This window comes from Heliangelus exortis, chromosome 19 (genome assembly GCF_036169615.1).
Source record: "Heliangelus exortis chromosome 19, bHelExo1.hap1, whole genome shotgun sequence".
In the NCBI taxonomy this organism is placed as follows: Eukaryota; Metazoa; Chordata; class Aves; order Apodiformes; family Trochilidae; genus Heliangelus; species Heliangelus exortis.
Genome location: NC_092440.1, coordinates 3,720,017 through 3,736,373, shown reverse-complemented (window position 1 = coordinate 3,736,373; position 16,357 = coordinate 3,720,017). Strand labels below are relative to the sequence as shown.

General features: G+C 47.0%; 3 protein-coding genes and 1 long non-coding RNA gene across 4 annotated transcripts; 2 read left to right on the top strand and 2 right to left on the bottom strand.

Annotated features, from left to right (window-relative positions):
* Positions 1–189: 189 nt before the first annotated feature.
* Positions 190–2,459, bottom strand: GATC (glutamyl-tRNA amidotransferase subunit C). Its single transcript, XM_071762932.1, has 4 exons — positions 2,324–2,459; positions 1,964–2,127; positions 1,473–1,576; positions 190–1,093 (listed from the first exon to the last, which is right to left on the bottom strand). Exons 1-4 carry the CDS (start codon positions 2,444–2,446, stop codon positions 1,038–1,040), a joined length of 447 nt encoding a protein of 148 aa, XP_071619033.1. The 5' UTR covers positions 2,447–2,459; the 3' UTR covers positions 190–1,037.
* A 51-nt stretch (positions 2,460–2,510) lies between these two features.
* On the top strand, positions 2,511–3,705 carry TRIAP1 (TP53 regulated inhibitor of apoptosis 1). Its single transcript, XM_071762938.1, has 2 exons — positions 2,511–2,704; positions 3,257–3,705. The coding sequence occupies exons 1-2, from the start codon at positions 2,558–2,560 to the stop codon at positions 3,338–3,340; spliced, it is 231 nt and encodes a 76-aa protein (XP_071619039.1). The 5' UTR covers positions 2,511–2,557; the 3' UTR covers positions 3,341–3,705.
* A 1,021-nt stretch (positions 3,706–4,726) lies between these two features.
* Positions 4,727–6,190, bottom strand: COX6A1 (cytochrome c oxidase subunit 6A1). Its single transcript, XM_071762933.1, has 3 exons — positions 6,030–6,190; positions 5,549–5,688; positions 4,727–4,995 (listed from the first exon to the last, which is right to left on the bottom strand). The coding sequence occupies exons 1-3, from the start codon at positions 6,130–6,132 to the stop codon at positions 4,909–4,911; spliced, it is 330 nt and encodes a 109-aa protein (XP_071619034.1). The 5' UTR covers positions 6,133–6,190; the 3' UTR covers positions 4,727–4,908.
* Positions 6,191–9,230: 3,040 nt separating this feature from the next.
* LOC139805376 (uncharacterized) lies at positions 9,231–16,353 on the top strand. Its single transcript, XR_011729790.1, has 3 exons — positions 9,231–10,231; positions 11,746–11,854; positions 13,908–16,353. It is a non-coding gene; the product is annotated as an uncharacterized lncRNA (long non-coding RNA).
* Positions 16,354–16,357: the final 4 nt, after the last annotated feature.

Here is a 16,357-nt window from a genome sequence, read left to right as displayed (position 1 = left end):
GGGGACACAAATGGTGCAGCTTCTAATGAAACTGTTGCCTACTGTAGCTCTCTCTCCTAGCAATGTCTGTCTGCAACACTAAAGAGTGCTGGAGTACTTGCATTTCTAAAACCTGTTTTTAAAAAACAAAACAAACACTTGTTATAGTGTATATTTAGTTCACTGTGCCAACAAAACCAAAATGCCCAGTTCACAAGTAATCACATTCTTTATTTACAAGTTTAGAGACAGGATATTTTAAATAACAATCAGCAATGCTCTGGTTTTAACAAAATAGTTGTTTGACCTAGGAATTACTGCCAGTATCATTAGAGGTTAATTTCTGATGTACAGAAATATTTATGGCAAAGATTTTTAACTTTAGAGTCACTATTCCTGTGTGTTAAAACTTCTTCCTCAGATGATGTACAAGTCCTGATATTTGTGACAATAAAAATATAAAGTAGAAAATAGAAGGTAACCTGTCCAGACATGGAGGCACAGAGATAAAATAGAAATATCTAACAGAAACAAAATATTTTAGTGAATAAGCTTCTTAAAATGCCTTTTCTTCTGTAATGAAAATCTGAGTTCTGTCTGCACAAGAGAGATACTCAGCAAGGGGATGGACTTCTCCTCAGACTTTGTTACTTCTGACAGGGTCAGAGCTGGGGCTGAGCCAAAGGTGAGCAATAGGAACTACAGCCTTCCAGCCACTCTTGTTTTACTGACAAACTACTTACAGAAAAATAATGTTCTGTGTTTTTTTAATATTCTCCTTAAAGCCTTTTAAGCCACTTAATGTCTTAAAAGAATAAGATCAAATTCACTTTGCTAAATAAAACACTGCAGTGATCTGTCATGCTGCCTTCCAGCTTTATAAGCATTGAAATTCCCATAGCACTACTCAACTTTTCACACTGTTCTCCTTCTGTAAATTGCCTTCCAAGTGCTCTTCTTCTGATCAAAATACATGCCAGGGTACTTCAGCTGTGGCTGCACAAACCTGAGTTTTCCCAAATAAAATGCTGAGAAGGTGTTTGGTATCTGAGCTTTCACTAAGAGCCCTGCAGAAAAGTCTCTTGTTCTTCCAGCTTTAGCAAAGGGATGTTACCTGAATGGAAACAAAAAGAAACCATGTGAGTCCAGCTGTAAGGTACCTTCTGGGTAGCACAACCTACAGGAAAGTGCTCCTCCAGTTTATTCTATGTGCATACAGGCAGCTTAAATTCCCTGCACAAGCAGGGAAAGTAAATTCTGTGTGTCTGCCTAAATAATTGCTCAACATGTCCAGTGAGCAAGGTTTGCTTCTGCAGGTTTGGACCAACAGTCTGCAGTTCATTTTTTTCAGGTGACTTCAGTTATTTATTCAGTTATTTAAGTACTTCATTATTACCAGGTGGTATTTCTGAAAGTAAATGCAACTGTGGCAGCTCACATTCTTCAGGTTAATTTCAGCAGTATTAAGAGGTTTTTATAAGCAAGAACAATACCTGGTGGGGCTACAAAGTATTCCTCTACTTTCTCTCTGGCATTTTTCAGCAGCTCTTTCGTGCAGTTGCCTTCTGTAACATCATCTTCTCTCAGATACAGACACCTGAAGAGCACAGATTACTCATCTGTTTTTTTAGCTATCCCATGAATAAGTGTGGCTTCCCCCTAAGCCCAGTTTTAGTCTTAAGTAAGTGGTAAGAGAAGTATTGGCATATTTTGAAGCGACTAAGGCTGCCAGGGACAGGTATTTGGGAGCAGCATGTGCAGGTCCCTCACAGCAAGTAAACCCAAAGAACTGGAGTTTGACCCCTGCTGTGCCAGTGACAGCTCCTGCACAAACCCACCCGAGGGCTTCTCAGTAACCAAAGGGACCGAATGCATAACCAAGGTGAATCCCAGGGGGAAAAAAAAAAAAAAAACAACACAAAAAGTTACAAAAGCTAATCATTTGCTACACGAACAGGTAAAAGGGGCTGCCAGGATCTATTACCTGTCCTCCAGGACCGAGTCCATCGGTTCTACCCCCTCGGTGTTCACTTCTTGGAGCAGGTCTGCAAACCGGATTGCCCTCCGCAGCCGCTCGACGCCCTCGGCATCGCGGAAATCAACCAAGGCCAAGTGTTCCAGGTGACCCAGCACCTCCGCCGTCACCTCCTGCGGCACAGAGACAAACACGGGCAGCCCGGCAGAGCGGAGCTGGCGTAACGCAGTGCTGGCTGCCTGCTGGTAACCAGCACCCGGTACTCTGATCTCTCCCCTAGCGAAGGGCAAACCGGAGCCGGCGCTCGTTCCGGTAACTCCCCCCGGGACAAAGGGGCCGGGGCCGCGCTGGCGCCTCCCACTCTCCTACCTGCGGAGGCGGCCGCTGCTCGCCCTGCGGGGCCGGGCCCGGAGCGTTGGTCAGCAGGGCCCGGGCGGGCGGAACCCTCCGCGGGAGCGCCCGCAGCCACCGTCCCAAGCGCAGCACCCGCATCGCACCGTACCGGCGCCGCCCGTCGCGTCATCACCCCACGCCGGAAGCGCCTCAGAGCGGTGCCGGCCCGGCCCGAGGGTGGGTGCGGGTGCTCGCTCCGCCGCCGCCGCCATGAACAGCGTGGGAGAGGCGTGCACCGAGCTGAAGCGGGAGTACGATCAATGCTTCAACCGCTGGTTCGCAGAGAAGTTCCTCAAAGGCGAGAGCGACGGGGACCCCTGCGGGCAGCTCTTCAAGCGCTACCAGCTCTGCGTGCAGGTGCGTCCGCTCCCGCCGTCCCGCGGTCACTTTCCGCCCGCGGTGCGCTTCCACCGGGCTTCTCCTCGCCGCTCTCCCGGGAGCCACCGGAGGAGCCTCCGCCCGCAGCCGCGCTTCTCTGCTTTTCCGTGTCTCCTGTTGGTGCCGGTCGTGGCGTGTGACACTGCTCGGGTGTCTCTCGGTGATGGGTGACACTGCTCGGGTGTCTCTCGGTGAGGGGTGACACTGCTCGGGTGTCTCCCGGTGATGGGTGACACTGCTCAGGTGTCTCTCGGTGAGGGGTGACACTGCACGGGTGCTCTCGCCGTGGCCTGTCGTGAGTGTGCCTGGCTCAGCCCCCCGTGTAGAGGCTGCAGTAGGTTTGTGCCACGGGGCCTGGGCCACAGCTCAGCAGCTCTCAGTGCACACTTGAACATCTCCAGTACTGACTCCTTCTCCAAACAACTCTGAAATTTCCTTTTTCAAAAGGTGCTTTGTACCAAAGGTTCCATCACTTGGCGCTATAAAGATGTGTCAAGTTTAATTGTTTGGCTTTGGTTTTCTTCTTTTCAGAAAGCAATCAAGGAGAAGGACATACCCATTGAAGGCCTGGAGTTCATGGGCCCAAGCAAAGGAAAGACTGAAAACTCCTCCTGACCAGGGCTGTGTGGTTGGAGTCTCTAACGTGAGCCTTTGGACTAACCCAGCACCACCAGGTCTAAGACTGGGAGCCAGCTGGATGGGATCTTTGTTGAGCTGCTTTCTAGGAATTGTGGAATCTTGTCTGCTTGTCCAAACAGACAGCCACAGCAGCAGAGACTGGACCAGGTGGTAACTGCTGCCTCCTTTTCAATGGACTGTGATGGTGGTTCAGCAGCTGACAGCATGAAAAGCCATCTGAACTAACTTCTATTGAATGTACTCTGTAACAGGAGAATGCTGATCAGGGTGGGCTGAGAGAGTAGTTGCTTTGTGACCAATTTATCTTGCTTGTTTATATAACACTTAAAAGTGCTTAAAAAGAGAGGCTGTTTTACTTTGTCTCATCTCTACGCTGCTGAATTTTGGTGAAAGAAGTTTGTTTTATGTGATCCTGAATGCCAAGGGGCTAAAGCATTGTTTTGTGTCAGCAGCAGAGGTGGTGTAAAAGCACTCCATGGGGCCTGCACTAACACAGCTACGATAAATATAACCAGGTTATATTTTGTTGAAGCAGAATACTGCCCAGTAGGATCTGGCTATGACCTCTAGGAGGGACAGAGGTGGCCTGCAACAGAAGCTGAAGACATTTTTACTGCATTGGCTGATTCTTCAGCCTTCCCTAAGGTACTGAAATTCTTGAATTCTCCCTCATTCCTGCAGTCCAGCTGCAGGGCAGCCCTGGTGATAGGTTTCCACAGCACCACAGAGCTCTGGGCTCAGTGCTGTGATCATTGTGATCTAACCATGACCAGTGCATGCTGTGACACAGTGAGGGAGTGGTGCACAGACACACACAGGGGAGCAAAAGTTGTTTTCATTTGGGACACACACATGGGAGACTTGCTACAACCAGCCTGCAGCTTCATGGGAAGCAAAGTTGTGAGCAACATACATACTGACACACGAGAAAATTTAGGAGCTGATGAAAGACATTGTGAAGGCACAGAGAGCTGAATGAAATGTCCTTGCAGCCACTTCTCTCCCAGGAGGGGCTAAAAGAAAATTGCCTTCATGACTCAATAAATATTGCAGTAGCTGATTACAGAGCATGTGCTGAATGTATATACTGAATTTTAATTGACAGGATCAGCCTGATACCTGTGCATCTGGCTGCCAGCTGTGGGGTTACAGTGATCAGTGAAACCAGACATGAAGATCAGAGTCATGTCCTATGCTGCCTGCATTCCTGCTGCTGGTGTTGTCAGGCACAGCTGCAGGCACTGAACCTGATGGTTATTCAGGCACTTGTTCCTGCACTGAAATCTGTGGGAATTCTCTGTTTTAAGCAACCACTGAACAAAGAACTAGGGATTCAGATTAACAAAAGAATCACATCTTAAATTCAAGTTCAGCGTTTTTATTTAAAGGACCTTCACACGAGTACAGACAGAGGTGATGACCCCATCCAGCTTCATTGCAAAAGAAGCTCAAGAGATTTTTAAATAATGGTTCCCTAAAGGATGGTTCTCATGCAACACTGGACCAAGATGGGAAGAGCCAAAGCTGTGGCTGTGGCCAGGATCTCAGTGCTCATCTTCATAACCAGTTGGGAGAGCATTCACATGGGGGTTGTGGAACAGAGTTTTGTTCCCATCACCCCAGGGGAAACGCTGTTGGAGGAATAAAGAAGATGAGGTTGTGTCAGCTAAGTGAACACTCTACAGCACAGGACATCAACAGCAGTGTGGACCCAAATGATGGGCTGACATGTTCAAGCTGGCATCTGCTCCTGGGCTGTAGGAAGCAAGAGTTGGAAAACAGCTGCCACTATTGGGGAGCCACCATCTCTAGGCAACAAGATCTTTGCTCTTCAACATCAACTGTGCTACACTATGGGACCCCAGCTCTGAGAATTCAGGATCTCCTCTGTTAGCTGTTAGAACTTCATTCATTTCAGGCCAGTACAGCAGCTCTAGGACTGAAAAGTTTTTCAGCAAGACATTAGCAGGATTGCTTGGGGGTGGGAAGGCCTGAGAATACCATGGGTGCTTCACCTGAGCTGTCAGAAGCTCTTGCTGCTTCAGGAACAAAGCCACGAGTTAAGGTCATGGCTACATACACAGCACTGCATGTAGTGGACAAGAAAGCAAGAGACCCGGGGGTAATCTCAGGTGAAGCTCTGCAGTCACAGCAGGTAAGGGGCCCTTTCCAGGCAGCAGTTACCTTAGTCCTGATCCGGAGGTGAGCGTAAGGAATAAACTCGGGTCTCTGGTGCTCCTCCTGTGCCTTCAGGTAGCAGTTCAGCATGCAGACAGCCACCCCGGGCAGAGCCACCACGAAGGTCAGGATCTTCCACAGGCGGGCTAGGAGGAAGGTCACACGAATTACAACAACAATCACGGTCCCCGTGCCGTTCCCGACCCAGCGCACGTTCAGTACAATCGGTCCGAGGCCGAGGACCGCCGCTCCCTGCCCCTGCACAGACCATGGGGCTCTCTCCCCGTGCTTAGTGGGAGAGCGTTCCCCTCCCTCGGGGAGTCCTGGGCTCACGTTTCGAGCCACACCTCCCCCGAGGAGGCCGCCGCCCCGCGCCGGGGCTCACCCCGCCGGGACCCGCAGAGCGTCCCGGGCGGCGGCCGTCAAGGGCAGCGCTGGGCCGCCCGCGTCCCCGGGTGCGCCCCCTCGCGCCGTACAGCCCCGCTACCTCCGCCGCCCTCGTGGGCCGCGGCCGACATGCTCCGGCCCGGCGGGGAGCGCAGGGCGGCGGTGCCGCGCAGCAGCCGGGAGACCTTTCCGAGCGCCGCCATGCCCTCCGCCACCGCCGCGCACCCGGAACCGGAACCGATGGCGGGGGAACGGGGCGCGGCGTCACGGTGCGCGCATGCGCAGTGCGCCACAGGGACAGCCTGACCTTGGGCGGGCGGGGAAGGGGAGCTGCGCGTGCGCCAACCGAGGGGGCGGGAGGAGCCGTTAGTGACGTAGAGGCAGCGTGCGCTGAAAGGGAGGGACCCGGCGCCATCTTGGAGCTGAGGGGAGGGTTTGGGCGGGCGATTCGGATGCAGATCTGGGGGCGTCCCAGGTGTGAGCGGATGGAGTGTCGGCCGGGGCTAGAGCTGTGGAGGGAGTGAAGGAGCCTGGTGCCCTATGGTGGGCTCCAGAGGGGCACGGACCAGGGTATCCCCAGTGGGTGTCCATGGTTTGTGGTGGCTTCCACTGGCGATGAAGGGTAGGATGTGTAGACACACCACTTTCTGGAGCAGGAGGACGTAAACTAATTTATGGCATCGAATACAGAGAGTTGAGGAAGGATGTGACCTGGTGTGAAGTATGAGTGGCTTTCAGGAACTGTATATTCAGTGTAGGTGACTTAGGAAACAGCCCTGATGGCCTGTGTCAGGTTTCCTGGCACTGAAGCAATTTCACAGCTGTATTTGTGTTTCTTTTATGCTACAGCCGAGAAAGGCTGCTCTGTTTTTTTTATGGAACTTTCTCACATTAGGGATCAATCTCTTAACTGGGGCATAAAAACTCAATCATGACAGTAAAATTATGTTAATGGCATACAGTTTTGTAACCACTGATGTGGTTTTAATTTTGTGGGTTCATGGGATGATTTTCCTGAAATAACAACATCAGTTGAATAAACATAAGCTCTCCAGGGAAAAAAAATTAGTTAGTTTACATGTATTTTAATCTCATATTATTATAAATATTTATTGGTACTTGGTTGCTGCTTGACCTTTGGTAGATGCCATGTAGATTGGGAGCATTTTCAAACAAAACCCTTCTTACTTCATCCAAAGACCCCCTAATGACCCCCCGATATCTCCCCAAGAGAGGACTCCACCTATCATGAATGTAATGATGTAATCCCTATGAATATATATGTAAACCCACCCCTTTTTTAATATTCATAGAATTTTAATCAATATAAGGTAATTCTAGAGTTTTAGAAGCGTGCGTGTGAGTGGAGCGGAGACTCCCCGTGCACCCAGCGCTGTTTTGCTCACTGCAATTTCAATCTTATTAATTAAATTAAACCATTAACAGAATATTGAGTCTCGGTCATTTTTAACAATTTGGGGGCTCGTCTGGGATGCCCCTCAGTGTTTGCACTGAGGTTCAGATAGGGGGGTGCCCCACCGATCTTCGGTGGCTCCTTTCCGGGCCCCCGGCTTCACTGACGGGATCCTGAATCCAAAATTGCAATGAGCAAAAATTTAATTTTTTGTGGTGATGAGCTCTTTTGTGCACTGCAGTGTGTTTTGCCCGTAATTCTGCACGCGAAGATCCAAACGAAGACGACGGGGTCGTAAGTATTTGAGGTGATTCCATTGGGTTGGGTGGGATTCGGTTGCTTGTGTGTGTGTGAGAGTGACTGAGATGGAACCTGGTTCCGAAGTGACTGTGGAGGTCTTGTAACTGCAGTTCCAATCTCCTATGAGGGACTTGGCTGGTGAAGGACTGAAGCGATTCCTGTGGGATTTGTGGGTGGGTGATAAGGTGTTTAAGCCACCTGCAAGACACTCTTATTGAAGCAACCGAGGGCGAGAGGATTGCCACTAGTAAAATCCTCATATTATGGGACAGAGTTTGAAGAGTTCTAGTCAGGTACCAGTTATTCCTCCGGAGAGTTCTTTAGGTCTTATGATTAAATATTGACATAGTAAGGGAAAAAAGAAGAGGAAAAACTAAAGTGAAAGTAGTGCAATATCGCATGACAATTTGGCCAAAACCATTTTCACAGGAAGAAAGTGACTATGCATACTTATGGATCCAGAATTCTACTTTACCTACAGTGCCCCTCCGCACATTAAAACCTAGGGAGGAGGAGAATGAAAAGAAAAGCAAAGACAAAGAAAAATGAGAGCCTTTAGACCCTCTGCCTCCTCCACGTTTGCATAATCTGCTGTCGTTTTCTCCGCCGGCACCGGCAATACCTCCATCACCTTCTCTGTCGATGAAAGGTGAGCAGCTGATTGAGAGAGGCAGCACGAGACTGCTTTAATGTACCCCTTAAGGGAAGTACCACTTGGTGGGAACCAAGGAGGATTAGGATTTGTGACAGTTTCCCTTAATACAAGTGATGTTAGAAGTTTTAAAAAGGATATGGGAAAGCTTGCCCAGACATTAGGAAAAAGCTGGAGAAATTGGAAGATTGGCCCAATAGGGTTTGGAAGAGTTGTTGAAGGAGAGGCAGAGTAAAATTTATTAGGCAGAGATTTGATCATGAAGTTAAACATAAATATCTGAAGTGATGGAGAAAAGTTACAAGTTAATTTATGTACTCTGACAGAAATGGATGAAGAAATAATTGATCCCTCCCTATGATATACAGGGGGAGAGATTGGGAAGATAGATATGGATCCAATAGAAGTTCAGATAACGGATCCACATAACCCAATCAGGATTAAACAATATCCTATTTCAATGGAGGGGTGGAAAGGGTTAAAGCCTATTGTAGATAGGCTTTTAGAACAAGGGACTTTGAAACCTCTCATGTCCCTGCATAATACACCAATTCTGCCTGTAAAGAAATAATATACCGGATGGTGCAGGGTTTAAGGGCAGTAAATCAGAGGGTCATCACTGAATTTCCAGCCTTATACTTTACTAAGCCACATTTCTCCCAGATATATTTGGTACAGTGTAATAGATTTAAAAGATGCATTTTGGGATTGCCCTTTACATGAAAAGTCTAGAGATTATTTTGCTTTTGAGTGGGAGGATCCATCAATAGGGAGAAGACAACAGTTAAGGTGGACTGTGTTACTGCAGGGATTTATAGAGTCACCTAATTTATTCAGGCAGGCTTTGGAGAAGCTGTTACAGGCTTTTGAAATGTCTGAGAATGTGAGGTTGTTACAATATGTGGATGATCTATTAATAGCTGGGGAAACTGCTATTTGAAGCATCTGCAAAAGATGAAAAGGAGCTACAAGAAAGTGCAAGAGCTCTGTCCTGGTTTGGCATTATGTCAATACACAGTGCTGCTCTGGCCAGGGGTAGCACAGGCTCACATTTCAACTCCATCCCACTGATGACTTCTTGGTTGATAAGACCGAAGTATGTAGCATGGCTGGGTTTCTGCTAGAGCACGGTTCTTAGATGGTAGGGACCTGTGTTTGCTGCTGAGGAGTATCATTTCTTTAACCTTTTTCACAGAGAGCATGGCTCATATCCACATCTACTGTGTAGCATATAGGAATTATAAGATGGCCAGGATCTTGAAAGCTGTTGTGAGACTTAATGTAAAGCTGGTGCTCAGTTTTTTGTTTATCTTTCCAGCTTAAACTTTGGTTTGTTTGTTGTTATCTCTAGTTTTTAAATCACTGATACCTCTTAATAGTAATTTGCCTTCATATTCTTTCATTTAAAAAATTAATTTTTTGAACAGTCCTTGTTTCCATACCAAAAACAGTTGTTCCCCAGTGTCTGTGGCTACAGAAGTGTTCTGTCTCCATGGACGTGCTGCATTTCGTGCAGTGCAGACCTTACACACGGCAGCTCATTGTGTGTACACACCTGCTGTGCTGAATGAGGTTGGGAATATCCTGAAGTTCTTGTCCACCCTGGAGGTAGATTTTGCCTTTCTCTGTATCTTTCAGATTCAGGTTTAGCCTTCAGGTAATGGCCCTAAAAATTGGTGAGTTCTGAGACAGGGAGATTCTGTTGTAATTCAGAATCAAAGGCCGCTTTCCAAAGACTCGTCTTTCACCTTCCTTGTTTTTCCCAGCTGCAGCTGTGGCCCGCAGAGAGGACACAGACGGCATCGTGAATCACTGACGAGGCGCGGTTTGTAGGAGCCTCCGACACCACCCGCTGGGACTGCAGGCTCCCGGCAATGCCGGCCTGGTCCGCCGGGTGGCAAGCTGCTTGCACGGGAAGCGTCTCTACGTTTCGGAGGTTTGGAAACAAGAAACAGTTCACGGCGATTTCAGGTTGTAATCAGATCTCTGTGCGTTTCCAAGTTTTCGGGAACCTGCTCATCCCTCTCGAATAGCAGCGTTTGCTCCATCAGATACCGTCGTAACAAACGCTGGGGCCGTGCTGTAAAGATAGTGCCTGGCTCAAACTTCACAATTTCTGGGTGGTTCTTCTTCTCCCCGTAGTCCTGGAACTGCAGAAATCAATATTCTGCCATCTGTAAATCCTTTGTTCCCCTTTTCACCAGGGCTTTATCAGCTTTGTAAGTGAAGAAGGGAGGGGGGAAGAGGGCGTTGAGAGAGCCATTGTCCCTTCTCTCGGGAATGGTCTGGAACTACTATGCAAATCTTCATTTGAAGACCCTGGGAACTGGGGGAGGGCTTTAGCTGCGCGCTCAGTAGGAGGGGAGCTCTGCATCCCTGCTCGCACACTCCTGCCTAGCACAAGGAGCTGGGAAGAGTTTTTTGAGCTGGTAGAAGAGACGTTTTACTCTTTGTACACTTTGTGAGGCTTTGTGCCTCTGCCTGCTTCTTCTAAACGTCTGCATGAGAACTGGGTAGGAGAGAGATCTGAGAGCTGCGATTATCAGGGATGGAGTCAGAAGGGTGCAGCATGCAGCGTTGCTCCTGCCTGGCACTCTGGACTCTCCCACCAAGCAGCAGTGAACGTTTAGCCCGACTGCCAGCATCAGCATAGAGCACAGCTGCGGGTTCAGTGGGCAAATAATTCAGCTGGTCAGGAGTAGTGGAGTAAAATAGCTCACAGTTCTCAAATTAACACCTTGTAGCCAGGTCTTAAAAGCCTCCTCCTACAGGTACAAAGAGCAGTACCTGCTGTATGAAACCCTGCAGCCTGTCCTGGCTCGGCTCAGGGCTCTATGTCACCTGTTTTGTATTAGGGCAGGGTGACCACTAACTGACAGTTTCCTGGAAGCTGTGCAGCCATGGGGCTTCTTAAGCTTCGAGGAAAGGGAAATACCCTGACTGCAAAGACAGTTGGGTGAACAGGACAGTAGGGAAGAGGGAGTACCTAATGATAGCTTGGCATTTTTGTGTTTATAAGCTACTGTAGAGGCAGTTAGAGTCGTTCTGATTTTCTGACCTTCATTTTCATGGCATCAGTCCCACTGTCTGTTTTTCAGACTTTGAGGGGTTTTGTGTTCCAGCAAACCAAAAATTGCTTTCAAACAATGACAGCCCTGGAAAATGCATCACTATTTCTCTGCAGGGCTACTGAGAAGATGCAGACTTTTAAAAATATCACCTTCTGTCACAGCCATGGGAACACATGCCATGAGACCCGATTCTCTGTCCCCTCCCACATTATATCCAGCACAATATAAAACACACGCGGTTTGTTCTGGGAGTTCTTGACTGCTTTGTAGAGGGAAAGTGTATCACAAGTATACATACCTACTGGGTTCTATGTGTAATAGGTTATACCTATTTAACTGGGTATAAATCTGCTCTCATTTTTGTCATGTGTAACTTTAGAATGACTCAGCTGACTTGGGTGAACATCCCCTGGAGCTGTGCTAGCTGGAATCCCGCCTGGACATGCCCTCGGGCTCCTGTAAGTGCTCCCACTACCTGTGCACACGTAGTGCTTTCCTGAGTACACTTGTTTGCATGTGGGCTGGTGTGTGAATGCACATTCTTCTCACCCACTCTTCACATATGCATGCAAACACACACGGATTCTGAAGTGCATGCATCCATTCCCTTTCTCTCCTATACATTTGTGCACATACACAGGCCTTTTTGAAAGCTCCTGTTTTTAGAAAGGTTTTATTTATAGGTCCTGCCTGGTTGAGAATGTGAAAGGGAGAAAGCCCCTCAGAGGGTTCCTTTCATGTGTAAATCAGCCTAGGCTGAGAGCACTGGGGTCACAGAGAGGAGGATTTCACTCTTAATTACTCAGAGAGAAAGCAGGCAGGGGACTTTCTCAAACTAATAGGGTTGTTCTCTGCTGGGAAAAGCAGCCTGAGACGCCCAATTTTTTCCTGCATCGGAGTTCAGGCTGTGATTCACAGGCCTCTTCTGCCAGTAGCAAGAGCCACTGTGTATGTGGCACTTGGAACAAGCAGTTCACCTTCCAAAACAGCTTATTTATTAAAGATGGTTGTGTTCATTCTGATAATTGGGTGTTCTTTGGAAACGAGTGGAAGAACTGACCTAGTTTGCTTTATTTTTGTGCTGTTTTTTATTGAAAAAAAATCATTAGTCTGTGCTGTGTATATCTGTGACTCCATGTGAGGACCTCAGCATTTTTCCAGACGTTACCTGACAGCTCCCATCTCTCTGCCAAGTAGAAAAATGGTATTGTGTGGAGATAAGTCCAGCAAGCACAACTCTGAACTTGGACTTAAAACAAGATTCCCTGTTCAGCCACCAAATGCCTTTGTGACCTTTGACAAGAGACTCACTACCCTGAGCCTAGCTGTGAAGCAGTGGGGTGCTTAAAAACAAAAGTACAGATTGCAGATACTGGAGGTAACAAGGCTGTAAATACTAAGATAGGTGTGGGTGAGAAGCACCCACTGTAGAGATATGTGGTTTTCCTGGAATGCAATGCAAGTGTGTGGATTCCCCTGCTGAGGTGTCATTATAACTTCTCATCCATGGACACAAAACTAAATCTGGAAATTTACTGATTACACACACACAAGCAAGTGCATTTTCATGTGGCCTCTGTTTTTCTGGGTAGGAAATAAATGCTTTGAGAGCTCAGCTTTCCAACCTGTGCACAAACAGGCCCCTGTGAGCCCGGTACAGGATGCTTGAAGCTGTGTCAGTTCAGCTTGCCTGGGCAGGCAGAGGTTTTAGTCCAGGAGCACCTGTTTGAGGAAACTCACAGTAGTGGTGGGGGCCATCGGCAGATGAGGGCAGCAGTCTGAAGTGTCTGCAGAGGTCAGATAGAAATGAATGGGTCATTTCTTTTGCAAATGAAGAGCTGCAGCCTTGATCAGCCTTAGCAGAGCCCAGCATGTGGGTCCAGTCTGTTCCTTTTATGAGCTGATGGAAATGGGGCCCAAAAGGACTTCTCTGATGGAGTTCTGTCACAGCCTTTGTTATCTTTGCCTCCCACAGCATGCACTGGGCATAGGCAATGGACTGGGGGTTATTCTGGCTACCAGTACAGTCAAGAGGATGAAGGCTTTATGGCTGCATAGAAAACCTAAGCCTGCAGGGTATCCTTATTGCCATTCCTCAAGGAAAATCTTGTTTTAAGATGTAGAACACATGTTTGTTTCTGCTTTAATGCTCCTTTTTTCCCAACCTACATTAAAATGTGTAAATCCAAGGGCTTCTTTAAAATAATGCACATAACTGGGTAACAGGGATTAAGAAGCCTGGATTCTATTCTTCATTCTGGTGGTAAATTGTCAGTTACTTTGACAAAGCCCTTGTGCCTTACTTTTTCTGTAAGACACTGAAGAATAAGCAGTGTTTTCCTTTTTCTAAAACATTTTCAGAATAGGGGCTTCACATATACAAAATGTTGCTATTAGTAGCACCGTCTGCCAAAGAAATAACTGTGTCTACTTTTTATGCAACAATATTACTTTCTCTGACTTGTTGATTTAGAATTAATATTGTGTTATATAAACAATGTCAATTCTGTCTTGCCACTTGCTCCTTTTGCTTCTTTGCAGACCACCGGGGAACTTCTTTTGCTGTGACATTGTAATGGGAGGTGGAGACACCTCGAGGAGAAGGTCGAAACAGACAACAGCAATTACAGTCAGTAACATTAATGACTTGAGGAAATCTTTCCTCAGTTACAGGTTTCTGTGTGATCTGTGCACGTCAGCAATATAATGTAAACAAATACCATGTACAGGTATTTAAGATAAGGTGAGACATGGAAATAACTGATTCCCTTGTAGGAGCTCTAGGAACAGCTTCCTATTACTGTTGTCTTTCTACAGCCTCAGGTAGTGTATGGAATGCTGGGACTTTTTCGGGGAAGGCAGCTAAGGTTGGAGTAACTGTGCTCAGGGTTTTTCCTCAGTGCTGTGATACTACAGCTGTTACAAGCAGCTAGAAGTTAGAACAGTACTGGAACTGCCAGAACTTGCACTAAAGAGGAAAATAAACTTAGATTTAGATTTGATTTTTCAACCTCTGCTATGCAGGAATGATTGGTTTTTATAGTGTTTTATCTGCATTTTCCTTTACAAACCTCAGAAGAACTGTTTACCTTTCAAATCTGTTTTGATGTATTTTAAATCCATGATAAGGGCACACAGACACTCACAGTAGGTTGTAGAAAGGAGACATAAAATCATAATATGACTGTGGAGGGGTAAGTGTGTTCTTTATTTCCCAGCAGCATTAGTCAGGTTTAAACCACTTTGTAAGAAGAGCTGCAGGAGAAGATGAATGTTCCTGAGGGCTCAGAGACATTTTCATGTTTGGGGTAAGGCTGAGGTTAGCCATGGAGCCCGTGTCCAGGCAGTAATTTGATGGCAGACATGGGCACACAGTAATGCAGTCTCTGAAAATCACAGAAGCCTGCTGAGTTATTGTGAGCTGGAGCTGGAGGAGCTTTTCAGTTTGTGGGCACATGGGTCTGCCTGCCTCACATTGTGAAGACATAACTGAGACATAAAGGAGGCTGGCAAATTGCAGAACACTGATGGGAGGGCGGGACAGGGGGCAGAAAAAGAAAAGTTAAGAGTTTGTAGACAAAGGGTTCAAGCCTGGTTGTGAATTCCTGGCTGATCGTCTTTAAATGAAAGCACTTGTCAAGTATTGATTTAAGGTGGGAACTGGGTAGGTATCTGCAAAGGTTTTTGCACCCTGTTTGCCCTGGGATTACAGATGGGAATGGAGAAAGTGTTTTTACTTTCTACCAAAGTGTGTATTTGTTCATGTACCTAAACTATATTGGGCAGCCAGTATAGATTATGTCACAACGTGAGACATGGATGACACTATGGGGTATGGGCACATAACATCCCCATAAATTATGAATGACTGCAAATAAGACATAAAACTTGTTTTCCTTCTGCTGGTGCCCACCACACTGTGAGCATCATTGTTGGATTATTCAGGGCCTTGCATCAGCAGCACTTTGCTGCACGTGACTGATGGTGCTGTACCAGGCTCTGTGTGGCAGGTTGGCAGGCAGCCTCCCTCTACACTTGCCCCAGTATCCTACCACAGCTCCAGCTGATCCACAGGGTTGTATTATATTGATATTTGTGCCTCATTTCAGACCCTTTTTTGTTTTGTTTTGTGTTTTTTTTAATTTTCAAAAGCCTGTTCTTGAGCTTTGAACTACTCCCATGCTAGAAGTTACTGATAGGAGTGTGCAGAAACTAGCTACGTGGTTGGCCATTCCTGTAAATCACTGGACTCTTCATAAATTTCATTCTGGGCTTTTCCATAAAAACTCTCTCCCAAACTGGACACTAGACAATGGACACCAGCAGGCATAGCTCCCAGTGACTGGGATATTGTCACACATCCAAAAGCCTGGTGGGAGGAGCAGACATTAGGTCTGAATTCATCCTGGCAGGGAGATTCAGCTGAGAGAGAAGGAAAAGGTCAGAGGCAGCTCCAAGGAAACAGCTTTAGTTTAAAATGTTTCATTAAGAGTTTTCACACTGGAAATATAAAGTATGGGAATACAATTGCCTGGCAGAGGAACCACATTTGGTAACAGAAATCCTGTACACATTCAGTGTAAATGTGACTTTTTTCCAAAATAGCTCACATATGCTGAAGATAGCTTTTTATCAATATTGATACAAATTCTTTTTTTTTCCAGTAGACCATTGCTTTCTGCTGTATTAGCTAAGCAGCCTTTGCAGGGCAGACCAGCTTTATCTAAGCAGTGTATCAGTGTCAGTCCAGCAGGGAACACTATTGGGATGCTCACCTTACACTGTTTTTCTTCCCCTCTGTGTCTATCTTTGATTTTTTTCTGTTAAAGCTCAACAAAAGAACCATGGTTATCCTTTTCCAAAGGGTCAGTCTTCCCCTGTTGGTTTCACAGGCTTCTGTTTTGAGGACAGTTCTCACCTGCTGCTTGAGCTCTGTCACCTCAGGATGCTTTACCTCCTCCTGCAGGCAGGGTTGTTGGGAGTTTGGACTG